The sequence below is a fragment of the Sebastes fasciatus genome, chromosome 6 (genome assembly GCF_043250625.1).
Source record: "Sebastes fasciatus isolate fSebFas1 chromosome 6, fSebFas1.pri, whole genome shotgun sequence".
Classification (NCBI taxonomy): domain Eukaryota; kingdom Metazoa; phylum Chordata; class Actinopteri; order Perciformes; family Sebastidae; genus Sebastes; species Sebastes fasciatus.
Genome location: NC_133800.1, coordinates 33098782 through 33120762, shown reverse-complemented (window position 1 = coordinate 33120762; position 21981 = coordinate 33098782). Strand labels below are relative to the sequence as shown.

Genomic DNA, 21981 nt, shown 5'->3' with positions numbered 1-21981 from the left:
ATAATGCATTAACAGGTACAATTTTTTAAAAATAATTTTCGTGATGATGCAGGTAATAAATGTGGGGTTTGCTAATAAAACAGACAGACTCAGGAATTCCTTTGTCCCCCGAGCCATCAAACTGTACAACACCTCTCTGGGGGGGGGGGGGACAAGGGACAAAGGAGGACGGTCTGCAGGACAGATAATAATGCACACAGTGCACTTTCATAGACTAAGCTACTGGAGTTACCCTGCACAACCTAGTTACCCTGAGACAACAGTCTCTTCTGCACTATACTGATTTTTTTTAATAGTCCTGTATCACTGCTGTTACCCTGCACTATATTCACTTTTAACAGTTTTCTTCATCTCCTTGTATTATTATATCTGGTATATTTTTTTTGTACTTTGTACTTTACACTACTATCTTTTTAACTGCCTTTTTACTAACATGTTTTTGCACTATGGAACTGTGATGCTGGAAACTTGAATTTCCCTGGGGATCAATAAAGTTACTATCTATCTATCTATCTATCTATCTATCTATCTATCTATCTATTTGTCTATCCATCCATTTATCTATCTATCATCCATCTATCTATCTGTCTATCCATCCATCTATCTATCTATCCATCTATCTGTCTATCCATCCATCTATCTATCCATCCATCCATCCATCTATCTATCTATTTTTCTATCCATCCATCTATCTATCCATCCATCTATCTATCCATCCATCCATCTATCTATCCATCCATCCATCCATCCATCCATCTATCTATCTATTTTTCTATCCATCCATCCATCCATCCATCCATCTATCCATCCATCCATCTATCTATCTATCTATCTATCCATCCATCTATCTATCCATCCATATATCTATCTATCTATCCATCCATCCATCCATCTATCTATCCATCTATCTATCTATCCATCCATCCATTTTTCTATCCATCCATCTATCTATCCATCCATCCATCCATCTATCTATCTATCTATCTATCCATCCATCCATATATCTATCTATCTATCTATCTATCTATCCATCCATCCATCTATCTATCTATCTATCTATCTATCCATCCATCCATCTATCTATCTATTTATCTATCTATCTATCCATCCATCCATCTAAAAAAGAAGTAAACAGTACTGTAGTTTGACCGTTCCTCCAGAGGGGGCGACAAAGTGCTGCTGATATAAATACTCTGCCGTTAATGACGTCGACGACCAAGAACGTAAACAGGAAGTCACAACCAGGCGAACAAGCTAGCGTGTGTTTTGTTTTGTTGACGTTAAAGTCTCTTTTTTACCTAAATAATCTTACAGATCGACACAAAAACTCAAAATGGGGAAGCGACAGCACCAAAAAGATAAAATGTAAGTTATCCTGAATAAAACACTGCGACAGTTACTTGTTGTTGTTAGCTTAGCTTAGCTAGCTACAGTAGCTTACTCTAGCATTAAACTGTATCTAAGCTGCTTCATCGTCTTTCCTGTTTTATCTGACTTACAGGTACATCACGTGTTCAGAGTACACACACTTTTATGGAGGGAAGAAATCAGGTGAGCTGGGTTTTATAATGTTACCTGGTTTAAACTATCTGTTATAGTTATGAAGTTACTGTTTGCTTGTTGTCGCCTATATGTTGTATACTCTAACCTGGTGGTGGAAGAAGTACTTGAGTAACAGTAGCAATACTACAGACCTCTCAGGTCATCTGGATCAGGTCTGCTTAGTGTCCCCAGAGTCACAACTAAACATGCAGAAGCAGTTTTTATGCACCAAATATCTGGAACAAGCTCCCAGAAACCTGCAGGACCTCCAGCTCTGAGTTCTTTAAATCAGAGCTTCAAACTGTCCTGTTTGCTGCTTCCTTTCATTAAACCAGATAATGATCTTATATACTGCACTAGAGCTTTTACTCTTGTGTTATACTCTATTTTAGCTTCTATTCTAGGTTTTATTTTTAGCTTGTTTTTATTTTCTAATCTTTAACGTTTTTATAACTGTTTTAATTATGTCTTAATGTTCTTTTGCACTTTGTCTTAATGTTCTTGAATGTTTCTGTAAAGCACTTTGAATTGCCCTGTTGCTGAAATGTGCTCTACAAATAAAGCTGCCTTGCCTTACTGTGTAAAAATACTGCATTCAAAATATTACTTAAGTAAAAGCACAAAAGTATTAGCATCAAATTATACTTAAAGTACCAAAAGTTAAAGGTATTCATTGTGCAGTATATTATATCACTGGCAGGGAAGTAAAGTAGCACCTGACACCTGCCAAATACAAGGTAAATGTTGCCCGTGACAGGTTTTCCTTATGTAAAGAAATGAATTAAATCAAATATTCAGGGATTAAGGTTACATGATCCATATTTCTACTGTCTGTTACCACTGACTCAGTGTTTTCTAGGGGTTGAAAAAAATATCGAAAATATCGAGTATTGCAATACATTGCAAATCGATTCTCAAAAACCTTGTATTGATTTCTAATTAATAGTTTATATGCAAAGATTAACTCAGTCAATACTATATTTTATTTGCAAAGATATGCGTTCTCTGTGATAAATGCAAATGCAGATCGTACTGTTCTGATAGCATGAGGTACTGAGTTGGCTCCAGCCTCCCTTTCAGCTCTGCTTTGTTTTGGATTTGTAGTTTATATTTCTGGCATTGTGTACATTCCTTTTTTGTACCTTAGATAATCTAGTTTATTGTACATATTTTGTTCTATTTGCACTCTTTCCTACTTTGTACTGCTGCACAACAATTTCCCTCTGGATAAATAAAGCTCTGTCTTATGTTTTCTTCAGAAATCCCACAGGCAAACTTCAGACGGCTTCCCTTTGACCACTGCAGGTAAGAAGAGACTTGTTAACATCTCCAGCAGAGGCACATTACATCTGTCTTACTTCTATTCTGCACAATAAGTTTGCTATTAGATCAGTAACAGATTCTAGCCATGCTTTTCTACCAGTAGTGGAGGATACTTTACAGAAATATATTTCATAGATGGGGAAAATCTATGTAATAAAAATAAATAAATTCTGATGTGTGTGTTTTGTGTGAAACATTTCAGCTTGTCCCTGCAGCCGTTTGAGTATCCGGTCTGTACTGATGAGGGAGTCATCTTTGACCTGCTGTAAGTAGAAGATGCTAATAAAAGAATATACCAATCAATTATCAGCTGTTTCTTATTGCTTGCTTTGGCCTGCTACCAGAGGGTTAAGTTAAGGATGACTGTTTTATAATTTGTCAGCTCAAAACTAGTTCAGGTTAAGATATCTCTGCACCTGTTGATAAATGGAGCTCTTAGTAATGCTCCTTCAAGCCTCGAGTCTTTTATTGTTGGTGTCATAGTGAACACAATGGGGAAGGAAATAGTTAAAGGCCAAAAATAAGATGAGGATGAAGAATGTTTGTTGATGAAAACATATTGTAGCTCACATGTGTTGTGTCTGGTTTGATCTTAAGTAAAGATCACTTCCTTTCTACCTTGTGTTTCAGGAGCATCGTCCCATGGATCAAGAAGTATGGGACTAATCCGAGCTCTGGAGAGGTAAGCACGCATCATACAGCAGGTTTAGTCAACAGACTGCTCCCCCTTTTATCTACTGCCATCTATGTACAAAAAAACCATTCATCTCATACGAAGAGAATAGAATAGATACATTTTACCAGATTAAACTACTAGCTACTTTCATCTGTAGTTATTGGGCAGGTAGACACAAACACTACTACTACTACTAGTAGTAAGTTCAAAATGCAATAAACACTAAATACAATCATAGATCTAAACATAATCCTATGCAGTATAAATGCTCATTGCCAGTCAGCCCATTTCCCCTTAATGTTGCCTCAGAGCAGTGCTGAAACAATGAGTCATTTGAACTGAAAATTAATCATCAACAATTGTGTTAATTGTTTATTTATCAAGCAAAAAATGCAAAACATTTACTGGTTCCAGCTTCTCAAATTTAGCTGCTTTCAGGATTTCACATCATTGTGAATTGAATATCTTTGGGTTTTGGTCTGTTTGTCTGACAAAACAAGACATTTGAAGACGTCACCTTGGACACTGGAGAATTGTAAACAACATTTTTCATTATTTTCTGACATTTTATAGACAATTGAAAGGCTATTTGAAAGATTTGATAATGAAAATGATAATAATAATTTGTTGCAGACATACTTCAGAGGTTTAAAATTGAATTTTTTAAATAAAATAAAAAAATGTCCAAACACTTATTGGTCACACAATACTACCAAAATTAAAGTTCCCATGGAATCAAAATAAATAATAAGTGTTTTTTTTTTATCTCATATGTATTGCGCTGGTCTTTGAAAGTTTGAAAAACATCTGCTCTGTTTCACAGTTTAAAAGACTCAAAGAGAAGTTCACTAAGATGATCTTGGTTTTTAAAGAAAAGGGGGAAACCTTTTTCCATTCTGTTATTGTAAATTAATTTTTGATCACATTATTTTTATGATTGCACACTAACACCTCGGCTTTTCTTCTTTCCCACAGAAACTGGAAGTAAAGTCCCTCATCAAACTTAACATTGCCAAGAACAACGATGGTAAATAAATAAACATGTGTTCAATGTACTTTAAAGGACTCACGTAGAAACTAGGGGGATAATAAGTTGATGTCATTAGAGCGTCTTTTTCCTGATTCTAATCACCGAAATCAGCCAGTAGTTGAGTAAAAAGGTCAAAGCTGCTCTCATCTTACTGCCCTGCTGTGTTAGAGAGGTTTGAAAAAGAAATTTAGACTTAAAGAGTGTTAAAGGGTAATTCTTGGGGGGTAAATTAAATCAAGTGGAGGAGGAAGATGTGGGAGAGGTGATATAATTCAGCAGGGAGCACATTACATGAGGTATTTCTTGACTTCTGGAGGGCAACTCTGCCGCTCTGCTCTGCTTCTGATCCTCTTTTCATTTCGTTCCAGGAAAGTATCACTGCCCTGTTATGTTCAACGTCTTCACAAATAATTCTCACTTCGTTGCCAACAAGGTCACCGGCAACGTCTTTTCTCATGAGGTCGGTGAACTCGCACAAAACTCTCCCTGCATTGATCCTCACACACACACAGATACTTTTGTAACACAGATCAATGTCTAAAATTACACGCACACTCAGATTGATTTAGATTTCAGTGTGATAGAGTGCAGATGCTCAGCCCACATGCTCTCACAAGATGCTGCCTTACATCACATCGAATTAGTTGTGTACAAAAAAAAGCAAAAAAATTAGGTTTACAGCAGGACAAGTTCTTCTGGTTTTACTGAAAAAGTAGAATACAAAACAAGCGGAAATCTGTCATATTGCTATTGAGCGACATTTAAAAATAGATTAAATGATAAATACCGATACACGTGAGTATCGAGATATTATGTTGTGCGATACTGTATTGATTCTCCAAAACGCTGTATCCATTTTTAATTAACCTCTTAAAAATCAGACGGCCCGCTGGCGGACCCCGCCGCTATTCTGTCTTTTGGAGGATTGTAGCGGGCTCAGTTTTAAAGCTAGAGTAAAGGTACTGACATCATATGAAACTAAAATACCCAAGGGATCTTTTGGTACCAACCACAACATGCTAGCTTTTCACCTATTCTAAAAATGGTGTATTTGAATATTTCTGCATACTGGCGTCCCTAAACAGTCTTAAAATTGTATAAATTGGGTATCACTGTGAAGCTGAGGCTCTAATGGATATCTGACTATAGTAGCCTTCATAGTTACTTTTTTCACTCTGATTTTATACATATGGTGTGTCTTTATACTTTGACAGTTTTCCTAAAATTAGATTCGAAAAAATATATCGCCTAATTTACAGTATCGCAATATATTCAATCACAACCCCTGTATCATGATGCATATCGTTTCACAAGATTCTTGCCAATACACAACCCTATAAATTAGTGACTTTAGTGTGTGCTAAGAGAGGCTTTTGTTTTCTGAAATATTTCTGTTTCCTCTCAGGCTGTTGAGCAACTCAACATCAAGACCAAATGTTATAAAGATCTGCTGACCGACGAACCCTTCACCAGAAAGGACATTATTGTACTTCAGGTGGGTTGTTGCTTTGTTTTGGTTTGCAAAGTTGAAAGCACATTATATAGGGAAATTAATATTTTTTTTTTGGTTTTGTCTTTGTAGGACCCCACAAACCTGGATAAGTTCAATGTCTCTGACTTCTTCCACGTAAAAAACAACCTGAAGGTGTTGGATCCAGGTGGGTTATCGAACTGTCATTTGTTAATTAACTGTTTGTTAAATTCTAATCAGGAATCAGAGTTGAGTTGTCATGGAATATGAACGTGCCTCAGTTAAACCATGTCCTTCCTCTTGCTCTCCTTTTAACTGGTTTACGGTTCAGATGAGGAAAAAGCCAAGCTGGACCCGGCATACCACCTGAGGACCACCAATCTGGAGACCAGGGAGACCTTAGCTGAGCTGTACAGAGACTACAAGGGGGACCAGCTCCTGGCTTCCACTATGAAAGAGCCAGTGGCCAAGAAGACGGACAAATTAAACGCTGTAAGCAAAAACACAATGATGATGATGAAGTTATGGAAAACTGTGTAGTCCTACTAAGAGAAGGAGAGAGGAATATGAATAGAATAGTGGCCAGTCATTAATCCACAGAACAGCACATCGCCCATTGCAGATAAATAGAACATATTCCAACGATGTAATCCACCAAATCACACTTCAGGATATTCTCTTATGAATTATTAAATTCTTAGGGACCATTTTTTTTTTTAATTATTAAAAACGGCGTATGCAAATTATCCGACTAGGCTGCTCCAGAAGTAAAGAAGATACCGGCCAATTAATCGCCATCTGCTTTTTCCTGCTCCAAACTATCATTATTATATCAGCCTTTAAAAATCCACCGGTCGACCTCTATTCTCCGTGTTTAGTTTTGACTCTGGGGACAGAAAGTGGACCTGAACCAAGATGACCTGAGAGGTCTGGATGGTTCATAATGTAGCAGAACATCAGACATTAACCATTCTGTGCTTTATAAACCAACGGTAGTATGTTTAAATCAATTGTTTGACAGACCGAAAGCCACATGTACATGCACAAAAACAAAAAATAATTTAAATAAAATAGAATAAATTGACTGGCTTTTTCCTGGAGCATTCAATCATACCATACAGTGTCCCGGCTTCTTCTTAGCTGGAAATTGTCTAAATTTTCTGATTCAACAAAGTCCAGATGAGCTGAAATGCAATGCACCTTTAGACTCCCTTTTTTATGAATAATTAAATTCTCCAGTTGTGCTGCTGCAGCATTTCAGGAGGGCATTCATGTGGAGAAGACATGTCATACTTTGTACACAGGAGGGAGCCAAACACACAGTAATACATTGACAGTAATGTGGGCAACAAGACAAACAACTGCATCCAGACACAGAACAAAGACCGTTTACAGTGCAGTGAGGAAGATGAAGAATATTTTACACTTTCTTTGTACGAATTAAAGCAAATATATATATATATATATATAAATATATATAAATATATATATATTATATATATATATAATATATATATAAATATAAATATATATAAATATATATATATTATATATATATATAATATATATATAAATATAAATATATATATATATAATATATATATTATATATATATAATATATATATATATATTATATATATATAATATATATATAATATATATATATATATTTATATTTATATATATATTATATATATATAATATATATATATATATATATTAAAAAAAAAAGATGTAAGTAAGAACATGTGAAGGTCTGAAACATTAACCTGAGGGATTATTAAATAAATAAAATAAACAAAGGCCTCTTTAGATATGTAGCAGGTTTATATTCTTTATTTTTTAAATACCTTCTGGATACTTACTTACTATACTATAGTGTATCCTTGCTGCATGCCTGCTCTCAGTCATTATAACTGCAGGGAAACAAACAGATGTGCAACAACAAAGGTCAACCACGACCACCGTGTCCTTGAATAACCAGAGAGGGTGAAGTCTGATTCAATTTGAACGGCATCAATGTCTCTCTTCTTATCGGCTCGTCTTTGACGCTTCACCATGTCTCATCTTTTTTATTTATTTATTTTTTTACGCCATAGCTTTTTCCTCGGTTTCTCTCCGTCTCGAGTTCACAGTCGAGGTGACGCTCTGACAGCCTCTGAGAGAACAGGGAATATAGGTCAGGCGGAGCACACAAGGTAAAGTCTGGGCTTTCATGCGCCTTCACGAGAACTAGAGCAGAAGAATGCTAAACCAGGTCCATAGAGTAGACTTCTGAAATCCATTTTCACGTCTCTGCTTTCATCTCCCACAGATTTTATTCTATTGACTTAAACAACCTCCAATCTCGCTGCATTGTCTGTGGTATTTTTGGGATGCTGCATGTTACTATTCAGCCACTCTACTATAATTTAACCTCAAAGAATCTTAAAGCATCTCCAATACCCCGTCATTATGAGATAATATATAAATCTCCACAAGCTGCAGAGGCTGTTATTAAGATAGTTTGCACTTGATGCTCCACTTAGCGTGAATGTGGGGACCAGCCAAGTATGAGCCTGCCCTGTTGAAGTGCCTCTGAGCAGCTGATGCTGATCTCCAGAGGACTATTTCACAAGATAAATGTACAAATATGTGCTGCAAGTAGTGTTTATTTTCATAATTGAGTCATCTATTTATTAGGGATGTCAAGTATTTAATATTGTTATCAACATGGGAGTGGGGAAATGTATGTATATATTTATTATTGGAAATCAATTAACAACACAAAACAATGACAGTATGCATGTGGCAACAACAGCTGTCAGTGTGTCAGTGTGCTGACTTGACTGTGACTTGCCCCAAACTGCATGTGATTATCATAAAGTGGTCATGTCTGTAAAGGGGAGACTCGTGGGTACCCATAGAACCCATTTACATTCACATATCTGGAGGTCAGAGGTCAAGGGACCCCTTTAGAAAATGGCCATGCCAGTTTTTCCTCTCCAAAATGTAACGCAAGTTTGGAGCGTTATTTAACATCCTTTGCGACAAGCTTGTATAACATAGTGATACTGAGCCCGCTACAACCTAAAAATCGCAAGTTGTGTTAACGCGTTAAAGAAATTAGTGGCGTTAAAACAAATTTGCGTTACCGCGTTAACTTTGACAGCCTTAATTTGAAGTTGCTATAATTGTTGAAATTCTCATTACATCCCGACAGCAATCAAATCAAATGCTCTGACAAAAAAAAGAGAGAAAAATCTGGTATCTTTGGCTGGTATCAAACCCGTCCAATCATTTAATCGGCCCAACTGTAATGATACAGTTATAGCATAATAATAATTTTTGGGGAGTGTCTTTAGAGGGAGGCCTGAAGGGACGGATTGTCAGTATTGCCGACTTGCCGACTTTCTCGCTAGATTTAGCGACTTTTGGAGCTGCTGCTAGCTGCTTTCATTGGAAAAGAGTTTTCCAAGAGAAAACACAGGGCTGGGTTTTTCAGTTGGATCATTTTTAAAAACTAGTGTACTCTTGCTAGTTTCTTAAGATTACCAACCCTAGCTTTAAAAAAATGTGACCTAAAACCTATTTTTTGTTATTTCTGTCTCTTTTTCCCAGGCCCACTACTCTACCGGCAGAGTTTCCTCCTCCTTCACATCCACGGCCATGACTCCTGCAACAACACAAACAGCAGGCAAGTGAACATCTCACAAACACAAAAAAACCCTCTGCAGATTCCCACCAGACGGAAACATTCACCTCTTCTTTCTTTAGTTGCTTTAATCGTTGTTATCTATCCAGGGGAGACCGGCTAGTCACGCCCGCTCTCCTCTCCTGCAGCAAAGTTTAGCTTCATGCTCACACAACTGGGAGCTGCTCAGTTAGACTGTGATGTCTTCTCCTGTCCACAGAGAGACATTTACTGTTATGCAACGGTATAGTAGGTTCAGTACACTTCAGAAGAGGAGGGCAATGTTTAGATTCAGTGTCCAAGTTCAGGTTCCTGAAAAAGGATGGCATGGATGTGTGCCTTAGTCTAAGAATACTGAGCCATGTTGTCTTTATAATATATGTTGAAATGTGGGATGTAGTGTTGAATGCAGGAAAGGATTTGTATTTTAGTAGCCATGTCTCTATTTAAATGTTTGTCAGGTTTTGTAATTTCTTTCTATATGGAGGTATTTCTTTTTTTAAAGATTAAGGCTGAACCATATTTAAAGAAAAAAGATAATTAATAGGAGAATAAGACTTGCATAAATCTACAACAGCCTGCTCTGCTGAGGCTCTGCTGGGATTTTAAAGGTCAGAGATCTTAGTAGCAGCAACATCAAGCTGAGGCTCATAAACAATCAATAAAGTCTTCTGATTTGTTTTTTGAAAATAATAATAAAAGTCCCTCTCTGTCATAATCCCAAACGTTGTCATCTGACATTAAAATAGCTAAATTTTTATGTTCTAGACGCCATCGCTGACGACACCGTGCGTTACCAGTACGTGAAGAAGAAGGGCTACGTCCGTCTACACACAAACAAAGGAGACCTGAACCTTGAGTTGAACTGTGACAAGGTAATAACACGCATATTCACTCAACAAACAGAAAATCACTCTCCCCAACTTGAGTCAAGATAAAGCAAAAAATCACAACTTTCCTTGTTACCAATGACGTGAAAGTCAGTTGTTTGTTTGCAAAGCTACGCTTCTGCTATTTTGGACTGAATGCCGTACGCCAGTAAAGCATTCGCCTACAAAGTGCTGTACAAAAGTAAAACTAAATTATTTCTATTCATATTTGATGTCTCTACCGAAATATCCTGTGTTGAACCATACAAATATTATAAATATGCATACTATTATAACTATTTTCTTATTTATTTATTAAACTTTCTGCTTCCCAAAGGAGCTTAAAGTGAGCGATGGACATAAATGGAAGTTAGAAAAATCCAGCACACAGACTTTGAGAGCAATCTCAAACTTTTTCATGTCAAGGATCCAAAAATGGATGTCCAATAAACCACAGACCATGGATGTAGAAGAGGGTCCAATAAACCACAGACCATGGATGTAGAAGAGGGTCCAATAAACCACAGACCATGGATGTAGAAGAGGTTTTGTCCTGTGCTTTTGCCCTGCGTGTTAGTAAATAGCCTACAACTACATTAAATTCTGTTTATGTCGTGCTACTATCACTACTAGCTGCTGGTCGATAGCCGGTTGTTTGGGAACAGAGACGTTAATACAGCCACCGCGGTACAGGCTTACAGCATACAGCCCGTGGGTGTATTATAAGATAATAAAAGTGATGAATTACAGCCAATATATCCATTATTACAGCTGCATTAAAGCTAGCAGGAACCGGATATGTCATATGAGCGTGCAGGGCGGTGCAGATCTGTGGGCACGTTCATTAGGACGCCGAGGAAAATAACTCTGGATTCAGCTATTAGTGAATTTTACAACTTTATGGACATAATGATTTAAATGAGGGCTATTTAAGTGTTCCTACTGGGAAGTTGATTTCCTCTGATTTACAGATGTTTCTTTATACATCCATGGCTACAGACACATTGCTGTTTTTTCCGTCCAAAATAGCGGCAGCACGACCACAGCGCCGTCTAGCGGCTGTTGTCACAAAAGCACCACAGTTTTGTCTCTTTGCTTCTATTCTCTCTGTTGTTACTGATCTGAACGAGCCCTCAGGTTTATTTTTTCTAAATTTCCACATGATCAAGGATAAAATTACAAGTAAAAAGGGTCTTTGAAGCTCATTTTAAATCCTACGTCAGGTCTATATATAGTGTGAGAAGGATGTTGAAAAGAAAACATCTAAAAAGCAGTATTTCTTCAAGCCTTTAGGAGCTAATAAAATATGTAGTTTTATAAATGAAGCCTGGTGGTTTTGACACTGAGACTCTGACTCAGACTTGGCTGATTTAATTCGCTGGTATAAGGTTCTCAAATAATGTTTTTGTGACGCATGTTTGGCCCAAGCAGGTGGTTAAATCGTATTTAAGGTGACGGTTCCAAAACAGTGAAATCAGCCTCTTGCAGAGTCTCTCCCCCGGGTTGCCAAGTTTACATCTTGGCAAAACTGTGTGCCTCCTGTTTTTTAAAAGTCAGGTGTGGGGCTCCAGAGAGACAGCATGCGTTCCAGGAATGCATTTCTGCCCTGGTAACCAGGCGCTTCATGCGCTTGGTTTTCATTGGCTTCTGAGCTGTCGAATCAGGTTAATGAGGGGAAACTTGCAGCGGTTAGACAACCTGCCCTCTGTGCCCCCTCACATCCTCCTCCTCCTCTTCCTCCCCAGTGGTTTCCACACAAGATTGCAGCTCTATTCGTGGCCTGCTGTTTATGAATTAATGAGTGCCGCTTCACTGTCACATACACTCTCAGTCACACACATCCACAGCCCACCTCCCTGTAAAGAGCCCATTTGCTCGCCCGGCTTTGGATGTTTCGGTCGCCCTCGTTGTCCCCAACTTGGGAGAAGTGTGAGGGGGCAGATGTTGGAGATCGGATGACGCGGCCTGCACCTTAGTCACGGTAGATAGGCTTCACCTGAGTGGGCTAGAAAAGTATCTAAATTTACAATTTTAGTCATCCAAAACCATTTTCAAATCTTAACACATATATTCCAGTTATTTTCTTTTTGAGTTTGAGATGAAAATCAAACAATTTGACATACAAATAGCAATGGAAATTAATGTGCAGGGAGAGGGAAAAAAACCCAAAGGGGCTACAAAATAATATAAAACAAATTCACACTGTTAAAAATATATATACGTTATGACTAGGGCTGTCAAAGTTTACATGATAACGCGTTAACGTAAATTTGTTTTAACGGCACTAATTTCTAGAGTGAAGATACTGGTATCATATGATACTAGAAAACATAATGAATCCATTGGTACCAACCATGTTATACGAAATAACGCTCCAAACTTACGCTACATTTTGGTGATGAAAAACTGTCATGTCCATTTTCAAAAGGGTCATTTGACCTCTGACCTCAAGATATGTGAATGGGTTCTGTGGGTACCCACGAGTCTCCCCTTTACAGACATGCCCACTTTATGATAATCACATGCAGTTTGGGGCAAGTCATAGTCAAGTCAGCACACTGACACACTGACAGCTGTTGTTGCCTGTTGGGCTGCAGTTTGCCATGTTATGATGTGAGCATGTTTTTTTATGCTAAATGCAGAACCTGTGAGGGTTTCTGGACAATATCTGTCATTGTTTTGTGTTGTTAATTGATTTCCAGTAATAAATATTTACATACATTTGCATAAAGCAGCATATTTGCTCACTCCATTGTTGGTAAGAGTGTTAAATACTTGACAAATCTCCCTTTAAGGTACATTTTGAACAGACAAATTGTGATTAATTTGGGATTGATTGCGATCAACCACGGGCAATCGTGGGATTAATCCAGATAACATATTTTAATTGATTGACAGCCCTAGTTATGACACAGAATAGTTATTACCTTTCACAGTTTTCTTCAGATGCTCTAATGTTAGATCTGGGTGAAAAGGAATAAAACATGAAATCCGTATAACTACATAGGCTGTTAGGAAGCTCCTTACATGTACACGATTCTGGCAGAAAATTTGTTAAAGTAAATCAGATTCATGGAATTACTTTAATGGGTTTTATGTCCCTCGTGGCCTTTATATTCGAGGAGCCTGCGAGCATATGTGAATTGGGACTTTTGTTTAAAAAAAAACAACAAAGTTTTCTGTTTGCATCAGCAAACATTGTTTCCATGCTGACATCACTGATTGCTGACAATTTTAGGCACCTAGGTATGTTTCTAAATGGGACTGTATTTTAAACATTCTCAGGCTCAAACTCACACACAGAAAACACAAAAGCATGCAGACAGACACGCTACATTAACCGCCGTTGCAGGGCAGCAGCTGATAGAGATCTGTGACGTGATTCTGGTTCAAAAATCAAAAAGGATTCAGATGAAAGTGGAAAGAAAGGCTTGTATATTTTGATGCATTTTATTCGTACGTGTACAAGTAATCTGATGTGTCATTAGTTTTTAGGTGTTCTTTTCCATTGCAAGAATCAATTTAATGTCTAAAATGGTTAAAGTCAATCCATTTCTTTGTCCAGTGGTTTGGGACAAAGAGGCTTACTGTTTTAGAGTGCTCTGAAAATCTGGGATTTATAATCAAGGGGGGAAAAGAGGCAGAGCGTTGAACCCCAACTGCAAAATTGAGACGTAGCAAGAAATAAGAGCAGTAGAGCAGCGAAGGGCCAATGAATAAAAATAGATTTTTACGAAGGCTTCTGGTGATTCCTGGAAACCACCAGCCATTGTTGCCAAGGGGGAAAAAGTTAGCTTCTCACGCAAACACACACAGAAGTGTTCCTCATGGCTGTTGACGTTAATAACAGTAGACCTGACCGGCGTCACAGTAAACGCCACGCCTCCTGCTCCGGGGACAAATACCGGCTTATTTCCCACGGAGCCAGTCGGTCAAAATTAGCTGCTGTCAGTGGGTGTTTTTGTAATGATTTACAAGTTGTAGAAAGTTTTTATGACCCCGGATGTACCTTCAGCAAGAGGGGGAAAAAAATACCTGTTTTTTTACAACAACAAAACAGAGAGTTATAGAAGACTGCTAAGCCTGGCTTCTAGCTATATAGACACGTGAGGCCGCCTCAGGCAGCAGCTGAACTCATCATCTCATCTCACCTCATCGCAGACTTGTGTGTATAACACAATTTCTAACAGGTCACGCAGAGTTAAAAATGTGTTTGTTTATGTAAATGCAAAACTGTCAGCTCCACCTGGAAGTTATAACCTGCCTGTGTAGCTCACCAATGTCTTCAGAGACTCCTGTCACTACAGGCAGCTGTGTATAAAGATGATGGAGTCAAACGGCTACGCTAAGTCTGTTATTTAGCCCCTTAACCAGGGCTGTCATTCGATTAAGTTATTTAATCGCAAATTATTCGCACATTTTCTTATCTGTTCAAAATGTACCTTTTAAAGAGAGATTTATCAAGTATTTAATACTCTTATCAACATGGGAGTGGGCAAATATGCTGCTTTACGCAAATATATGTATATATTACTCATTTGAAATCATTAACAACACAAAACAATGACAGATATTGTCCAGAAACCCTCACAGGTACTGCATTTAGCATAAAAAACATGCTCAAATCATAACATGGCAAACTGCAGCCCAACAGGCAACAACAGCTGTCAGTGTGTCAGTGTGCTGACTTGACTATGACTTGCCCCAAACTGCATGTGATTATCATAAAGGGGACATGTCTGTAAAGGGGAGACTCGTGGGTACCCAGAGAACCCATTTACATTCACTTATCTGGAGTTCAGAGGTCAACGGACCCCTTTGAAAATGGCCATGCCAGTTTTATCTCCCCAAAATTTAGCGTACGATTGGAGCATTATTTAGCCGTTTTCACGACAAGCTAGTATGACATGGTTGGTACCAATGGATTCCTTAAATGTTCTAGTATCGTATGAGGCCGTATGGAATTAATCTGCAGTTGCTCCGTTTCAAAATGAGATCAAACTTTTCTATGGATGTCAGTTTTTGAGCCACGACAAAGGCCAACATGTGGCCTGTAACAGACTAGGTGAGGCTTGTTTTCAGCGTCGCCGATTGCCAGAAATGCCTTTAGCTACTGAATCAGTTGTTTATCACTTGCGGCCCCAACCGGCTGGTTTAAGAGGAGCGAGGAGTCAGCAGTCAATGACGGTATAAAACAGTCAATAAAATAGGTTTTTCAAAAAGTGTGAATGACCGCAGCCATGAGAGGTCATTGAGCATACATCTGTGTTTTAAACAACTCAAAAAGTATAATATCTTATATGTATGGTGACTACTGGATGACATCAGGCTAGGCTGTTATAAAAGTAAAGTATTATCAGACAGGTTTTGACCTTCAGCATCCAGTTTATCTAAATGTTAAAGGTTGAGAGTGTGATTGCGGTTCTGGGTTTATCTAAAGGTCTCCTACAGTAACGCAGGCATGATTGATTTTTGGCCACTTGTGTGGTGTGCTGTGTGACTCAGCAATGATTTCTGACAACTCTCTGTTGTCAATACTTCTTAATAATTTCATAACTCAGCACTGATTTCAGTAACGGTAAGCTTATAGAGCAGCTGGTATTACTGGCTGTGGAGAGCCCGTTGAGTTTGCTGAAAACTGGAAGCTGAGAATAGTTGAGAACATTTTTATTTTAATTATTTAGTTTTGTTGTGGGTGTTGTTTTTTCTAAACAATCTCTACATGTTCTTTCCTTCAGGTTCCCAAAGCTGGAGAGAATTTCATCCGTCTGAGTAAAAAAGGCTACTATGACGGGACAGTCTTCCACAGGTCCATCCGCAACTTCATGGTAAGGACTTTGACCTGATTTCTTACCTCCACCAGTGTACATCAAATGACTTTAGCACATTCTCATACGCACAATACGACCAAAACAAAGTGCTGTATGGGTAATACAGACATTTTAAACTCCAAGTGAGATGTTACAACCGGTTCTTTGCAGATAGAAAAGATCTAATCAATAAAGCAATTTTGTAATTGGACTTAATCTGACCCTGTCAGATGGTTTGTTACACACAACCATCTGAGAATCAGTCATTGGAAAGTGTTTGGAAAAGAGCAGGCACTTGAAAAAAATACTCGTTATGGGTTTGGATGAACCATCTGTCAATCAAACTAACGAAGCAAAACTAACTGAAGGCGAAAACATCACAATCAGTGCCGTTCTTTGCTCTTCTTTCAAAGAAGAAAGTTCTGATATAACTGATGCTATTGCAGCATCTACGCTAACATTCACCTCTCCGTGTCGTCTGACGCTATGGTGTCCCCGGGCTCACGCACCTAAGCAACGCCCAACCTCATCACACCACAGACACCACACTAACATCAGCCTCAGAGCGCAACAAATATTAATTATATTAGTATTTATTTATGTTCATAAAAGAACACAGAAAGAACATGAAAGAAAACCTGTATATCCACCACATCCCTGTGTAAAAGTAGTGCAAGTCACAGCGTTAACCCAAAATCTAAATAAATCCCAGCCACGCTGTCGTTCACTGCTTCATTACCTTGTCTTTTGTTGAAATAATAATAATATATGTAAGTGTTTGCTGCTTCAGAGATAAGTAAAAACAGCTTCTAAACCCAGACTGAGAATCTGAAATCCAGGTCTCTGATCAGCCGCTCGTTGGTGTATTTCAGAGCCGCCTGTCCCATAATTAAAGTGGCTCTGAGTGGACATCTGGTCTCAAGGGGACCCTCACCTTTTTTTATTTGGTCCCGTGGTTTTCACACACAGTGGCAAGCTGTGAATTGTTTATCCATAATTACTGTGCCACTTACGCCTTCGACTTATCCTCCGCAGCTGAAAAGGACAGGAGGACGGGATTGGAGAGAATAATTCCATAGCAACAAACACGTTTAGAGCGGTTTGATAATGGGAACAGAATCATGGCCCTTTTAAAGCAGTTTATCAGGACCGTGCGAGTGTACAGAACATTCTGAGACACTTCTAAAAAATTGAAATGTGAGCGGCCCATCAGGGCTGCTACCCCTCAGGCTCAAACGCTGAGAAGAATCGTTCAACACCGATATGATGCAACTGTTTCACATGCGAGTCTGCCGAGGATACCGCGTTATAGTGCAATCTTGCAGTTTCTATAAAGCTGCTGTCTCCGTTCAGTCAGGGAACATAAAGGCATTCATCGACTGAAACAAACTAAAAATATCATCAAAAGCACATCTTCGCTGGTGCTGTAGTGTGACATGGAAGTAAGAGAACTAGATTGCTATTCATTTTTAGTTTTTATTGACCATAAAACGGGAGTTTTTGTAATTAACCGTGAGTTTACATTCAAAATCTCTCACCAAACATGTTAATGTGTATGTGGCCATGTGTGTATGACCTCAAAGGGATAGATCAGGTGTTTTGAAGTGGGGTTGTATGAGGTACTTATCCATGATCAGTGTATTACCTACAGCGGATGGAGTTTGGAGAAACAGACAGGAGTACCAGCACGGGAGCAAAGCAATGTACTGCTGTGGACGGAGGCAGCAGCAAAACAGATTTTAGACACCTAAAAAAATCAATATCAGTTACTAGCGTACGCTATATTTAGAAGATTTTCACCGCCTTACCTTGCTGTCAGTCAGCCCTTTACGACGGGGAACTGAAGCCGTTATCTATGCTCTCTTCAAAGCCACCAGACTCCATTGACAAAAACAGTAATTTTACCTCTCAGAACACTGGAGTTGCTGGTCTACCGCTGCCTCGATCGGTTAGTTTGTTTGACTTTGGTGTTTTAAAGGGTTAGTTTGGATTCACAGAAGTCACTCAATAACACAAACAAACCGATCGAGGAGCGGCAGACCAGCAGCTTATGAGATCTGCGAGGTAAAATTACTGTTTTTCTCAAAGGAGTCTGGTGGCTTTGAAGAGAGCATAGATAGCGACTTAAGTTCCCCGTCGTAAAGGGCTGTCTGACAGCAAGATAAAGCGGTGAAAATATTCTAAATATAGCGTACACTTAAACTGATATAGATTTCTTTAGGTGTTTTTTGCTGCTGCCTCCGTCCACAGCAGTACATTACTTTGCTCCCGTGCTGGTACTCCTGTCTGTTTCTCCAAACTCCATCTACTGTAGGTAATACACTGACTATGGATAAGTACCTCATACAACCCCACTTCAAAACACCAAAACTATCCCTTTGTTGGTGAAATAAACATGTTCAGTGTATTTCTTCAATACCTCATGAGAACATTTTAAGCATGTTTTGAAATGAGCATTGGCTACATTGCGTGTTAAGATCAATTTGAAGTCATTTCAGACTCCGTTTTTACTTTAAAATGTTGAATTCAATGTAACTAGCTACTCTATACTGCAAGGAATAATCCAGATATAGCTATTTGTACTACGAGGAAGTAAATTAGTACTTAACTAGTCCAGTGAAAACTGTCACCACTACAGCACTTTTTGAATATCCTCTCTTCTTTTTTGGTTTCTGGAAAACACTGTTGGCAGAAATGAGTATTTTGCCGGCCCTCTGCTCACGGTGTTCATGTGCGTTGTTGCACAGTAACACTACAGAGAGCCACTCATCAAACCTTTGCTCCACCGCAGCACTAATGGTCAAACCCCCAGTGTGTCTTTAAACAAGACGTCCAAAGAAATGCACAGAGCAGCGCTCCACTATATAAACAATAATAGGGACGTTAACAATGAACAATAGAGGCCTGTACTACTAGTGCTTCCAAGGAACATGCCTCCAAGTTGGATATTTGACAACAGGAAATACTGAAAGGTTCATTTAAAGTCTCACTAGTACAGAAACGAAACATTTTCCTGTTATAAGTAATAGGAGAAACTCTTTCAATGTGCAGCAGCTAACATCAGCCAAACCTAACAGAGTTTCTTCTTGTTTCCAGATTCAAGGAGGGGACCCCACTGGCACCGGCACAGGTAAGATGAGGACTGCACTTAAACCACATTTGGAATTACATAACATGCCTCTGTTGAATTATTAATAGCTCCTTTTTGGAAGCTTTGCGTAAATACCGCTTGCAACTCAAGATGCAAGTCAAGAGTGTTACTAAATATACTCTGGGAAGGCACATGGGAGCACAGACGACACAAAGACGGAGAGATGATGTAGATGGAAAAAGGGCTGAGTGTAGGCTACAGAATAGGGGTGTGGTGAGCAACCAATCAAGCAGCATTCGGTGTAGTTTTCCTGTTTTTAAAAGGCAGCTCAGTGTAATTGACTGGGAGGCCTCATACAGTTAATCTCCTGCCTTCATGTCGTCTGTGCTGCTCTGAGAGTTTGCAGCACAAAGTGTGCTTTGTGTCTGTGGGCGTCTCTCTCTCTGAACGCTACGCAAAATGCGTCGACCATGACAGATTTATGAAGGTGCAGAATTTCTGGCCTGTGAGTAAAGATTCTCCTCGTCACCTGGACTGAATAATGTGAACTCATGAACAGACCTTTAACTGACCTTTAAAGATGGATTTCTTCTTAGTTCTTAACAGTCCTGTAACATGCAGTAGTTGTGTAGTTACTAGCATGTCATTTTGTGTATCATTAAGAACAATGAGCCTTATTCACCAACTGTTCTTAAGAAGAAATTGTTCTTAAAACCCAGTTTTCACTAAGATTCTGATAATTACTAATGTTTTCTTCTTTGGGATTTAAGAACAGAATCTACGCACACTTATAGAATTGGTTATTACGTTTCTTCAGTTCTACAGTTGCATAATATAGGATTGCGAAATTCAATAATATTTGTTATCATTTATAACATTTTAAAATTATTTTCATTACTGTATTTTACAAACCATTATGATCTTTTAAAATAAATACACTAGGGCTGTCAATCGATGGTAAATTTTTTTTCTTTGCTAAAAATGTACCTTAAACGGAGATTTGTCAAGTATTTAATACTCTCATGGGAGTGGGCAAATATGCTGCTTTATGCAAATGTATGTATATATTTATTATTGGAAATCAATTAACAACACAAAACAATGACAAATATTGTCCAGAAACCCTCACAGGTACTGCATTTAACATAAAACAATATGCTCAAATCATAACATGGCAAACTGCAGCCCAACAGGCAACCACTTGACTTAATTCTCTCAACTTTTCTTTTCAATTTCTGTGTGCACACGGCCGTGCAGTCTCATGCCCTTTTACGTGGATTGGATTATGCTAATTAGGATAAACTGGCATGTGCTTTCAATTTACGAGGACAATGCGATTCACCATTATAGGAACACGGGTACAAACAATTCTGCGGTTTAAGAACACGTCATAAATCATTTAGTTGTTTTCATTCTGTTTTGAAATAGAAAAGTTTTTGTTTTTTTTAAAACTTGAGCAAACCAAAGCAGAGGTGACACATTTAATTTTTTCTTTGATATTCTGCTTTTTGAAGAGGTAATTTGTCTGCTCACATTTAGTGATAAAGATAACAACAATGCAGGAACACTAGAGGAAAAAACAGCATATCATTTGGGGGACAATCAATTATTTGAGTGTGTTTTTTTTCATGCAGGGGATAGAGATGGCAAAATAAGATACCGAACCATGATGTGATACTTTCTTGACACTTGAATGTTTTACATTTAAGTGTGAAGAAAATCCTACGAAAATTGCCCACCCACTCTGAGTGAATCCTTCTCACACATCCGGCAGACTGCTCGCTCACTGTAGCGTTGACACTAAGTTCAGAAAAACCTCATTTATCTAAAACCCTTCAGAACCAGATGCTTCAGAGAGAAATGTTTTAAACATTGACTTGTAAATTAAATCCCAGAGACGCGTTCGAAATATGAAAGGAATGAAGCTCACGTGAAATGCCCAAATAATGCGTTCATTAGTGGAGATGCTTCACAGCCGTGAGGATATTTTAACATCTTTACTGTTGTGTTGAAGTTTGTTAATGTAAGTCAAGGAGTTTGATTTATTGGTTAACTCTTTGATGAGAATTAATTCCCCTCTTCATCCTCCTCTCTTCATTTATGATCCAATCGTTCTCCGAAATGTCAGGGAGTTGATAAATTATGCAAAAATGTCACCAGGGGAAGTTGACGGCTGCACAAAGTCTCTGGAGGGTTGATTGGTTGGATATGCATTTACACTAAACACACACATACTGTACTTATAAGCATGCGCACACTGTCTCATGCACGTACACCAGCTGGCAGGACAGCGAGACACACCTCGGGGCCACAAATCCTCTCCCCCTGTCGGGAGCCAATAAGCTCCTGCAGTGTGTATTCCTGTATACTCATCATGATGATTCTTAATGATGAAGTCGGTCTGAATTAATGATTCACAGCTGAAGGCTCTCAACATGGCTCCGTGTTCAAGGGCAAACAGGTCCTGTGAAAATACACGGCGCCTTATTTCTGCT

General features: G+C 38.5%; 1 protein-coding gene across 1 annotated transcript in view; it reads left to right on the top strand.

Moving 5' to 3' along the window:
* Positions 1 to 1201: 1201 nt before the first annotated feature.
* Positions 1202 to 21981, top strand: part of ppil2 (peptidylprolyl isomerase (cyclophilin)-like 2) — a 31040-nt gene continuing 10260 nt past the window's right edge. The window contains exons 1-14 of the mRNA XM_074639401.1: positions 1202 to 1365; positions 1502 to 1551; positions 2802 to 2847; positions 3068 to 3130; positions 3496 to 3547; positions 4517 to 4568; positions 4940 to 5031; positions 5977 to 6066; positions 6154 to 6229; positions 6374 to 6534; positions 9644 to 9719; positions 10485 to 10591; positions 16324 to 16413; positions 19492 to 19525. Coding sequence (XP_074495502.1) covers positions 1334 to 1365; positions 1502 to 1551; positions 2802 to 2847; positions 3068 to 3130; positions 3496 to 3547; positions 4517 to 4568; positions 4940 to 5031; positions 5977 to 6066; positions 6154 to 6229; positions 6374 to 6534; positions 9644 to 9719; positions 10485 to 10591; positions 16324 to 16413; positions 19492 to 19525 — 1021 coding nt within the window. The 5' untranslated portion in view covers positions 1202 to 1333. The remainder of the gene's footprint in view (positions 1366 to 1501; positions 1552 to 2801; positions 2848 to 3067; positions 3131 to 3495; positions 3548 to 4516; positions 4569 to 4939; positions 5032 to 5976; positions 6067 to 6153; positions 6230 to 6373; positions 6535 to 9643; positions 9720 to 10484; positions 10592 to 16323; positions 16414 to 19491; positions 19526 to 21981) is intronic.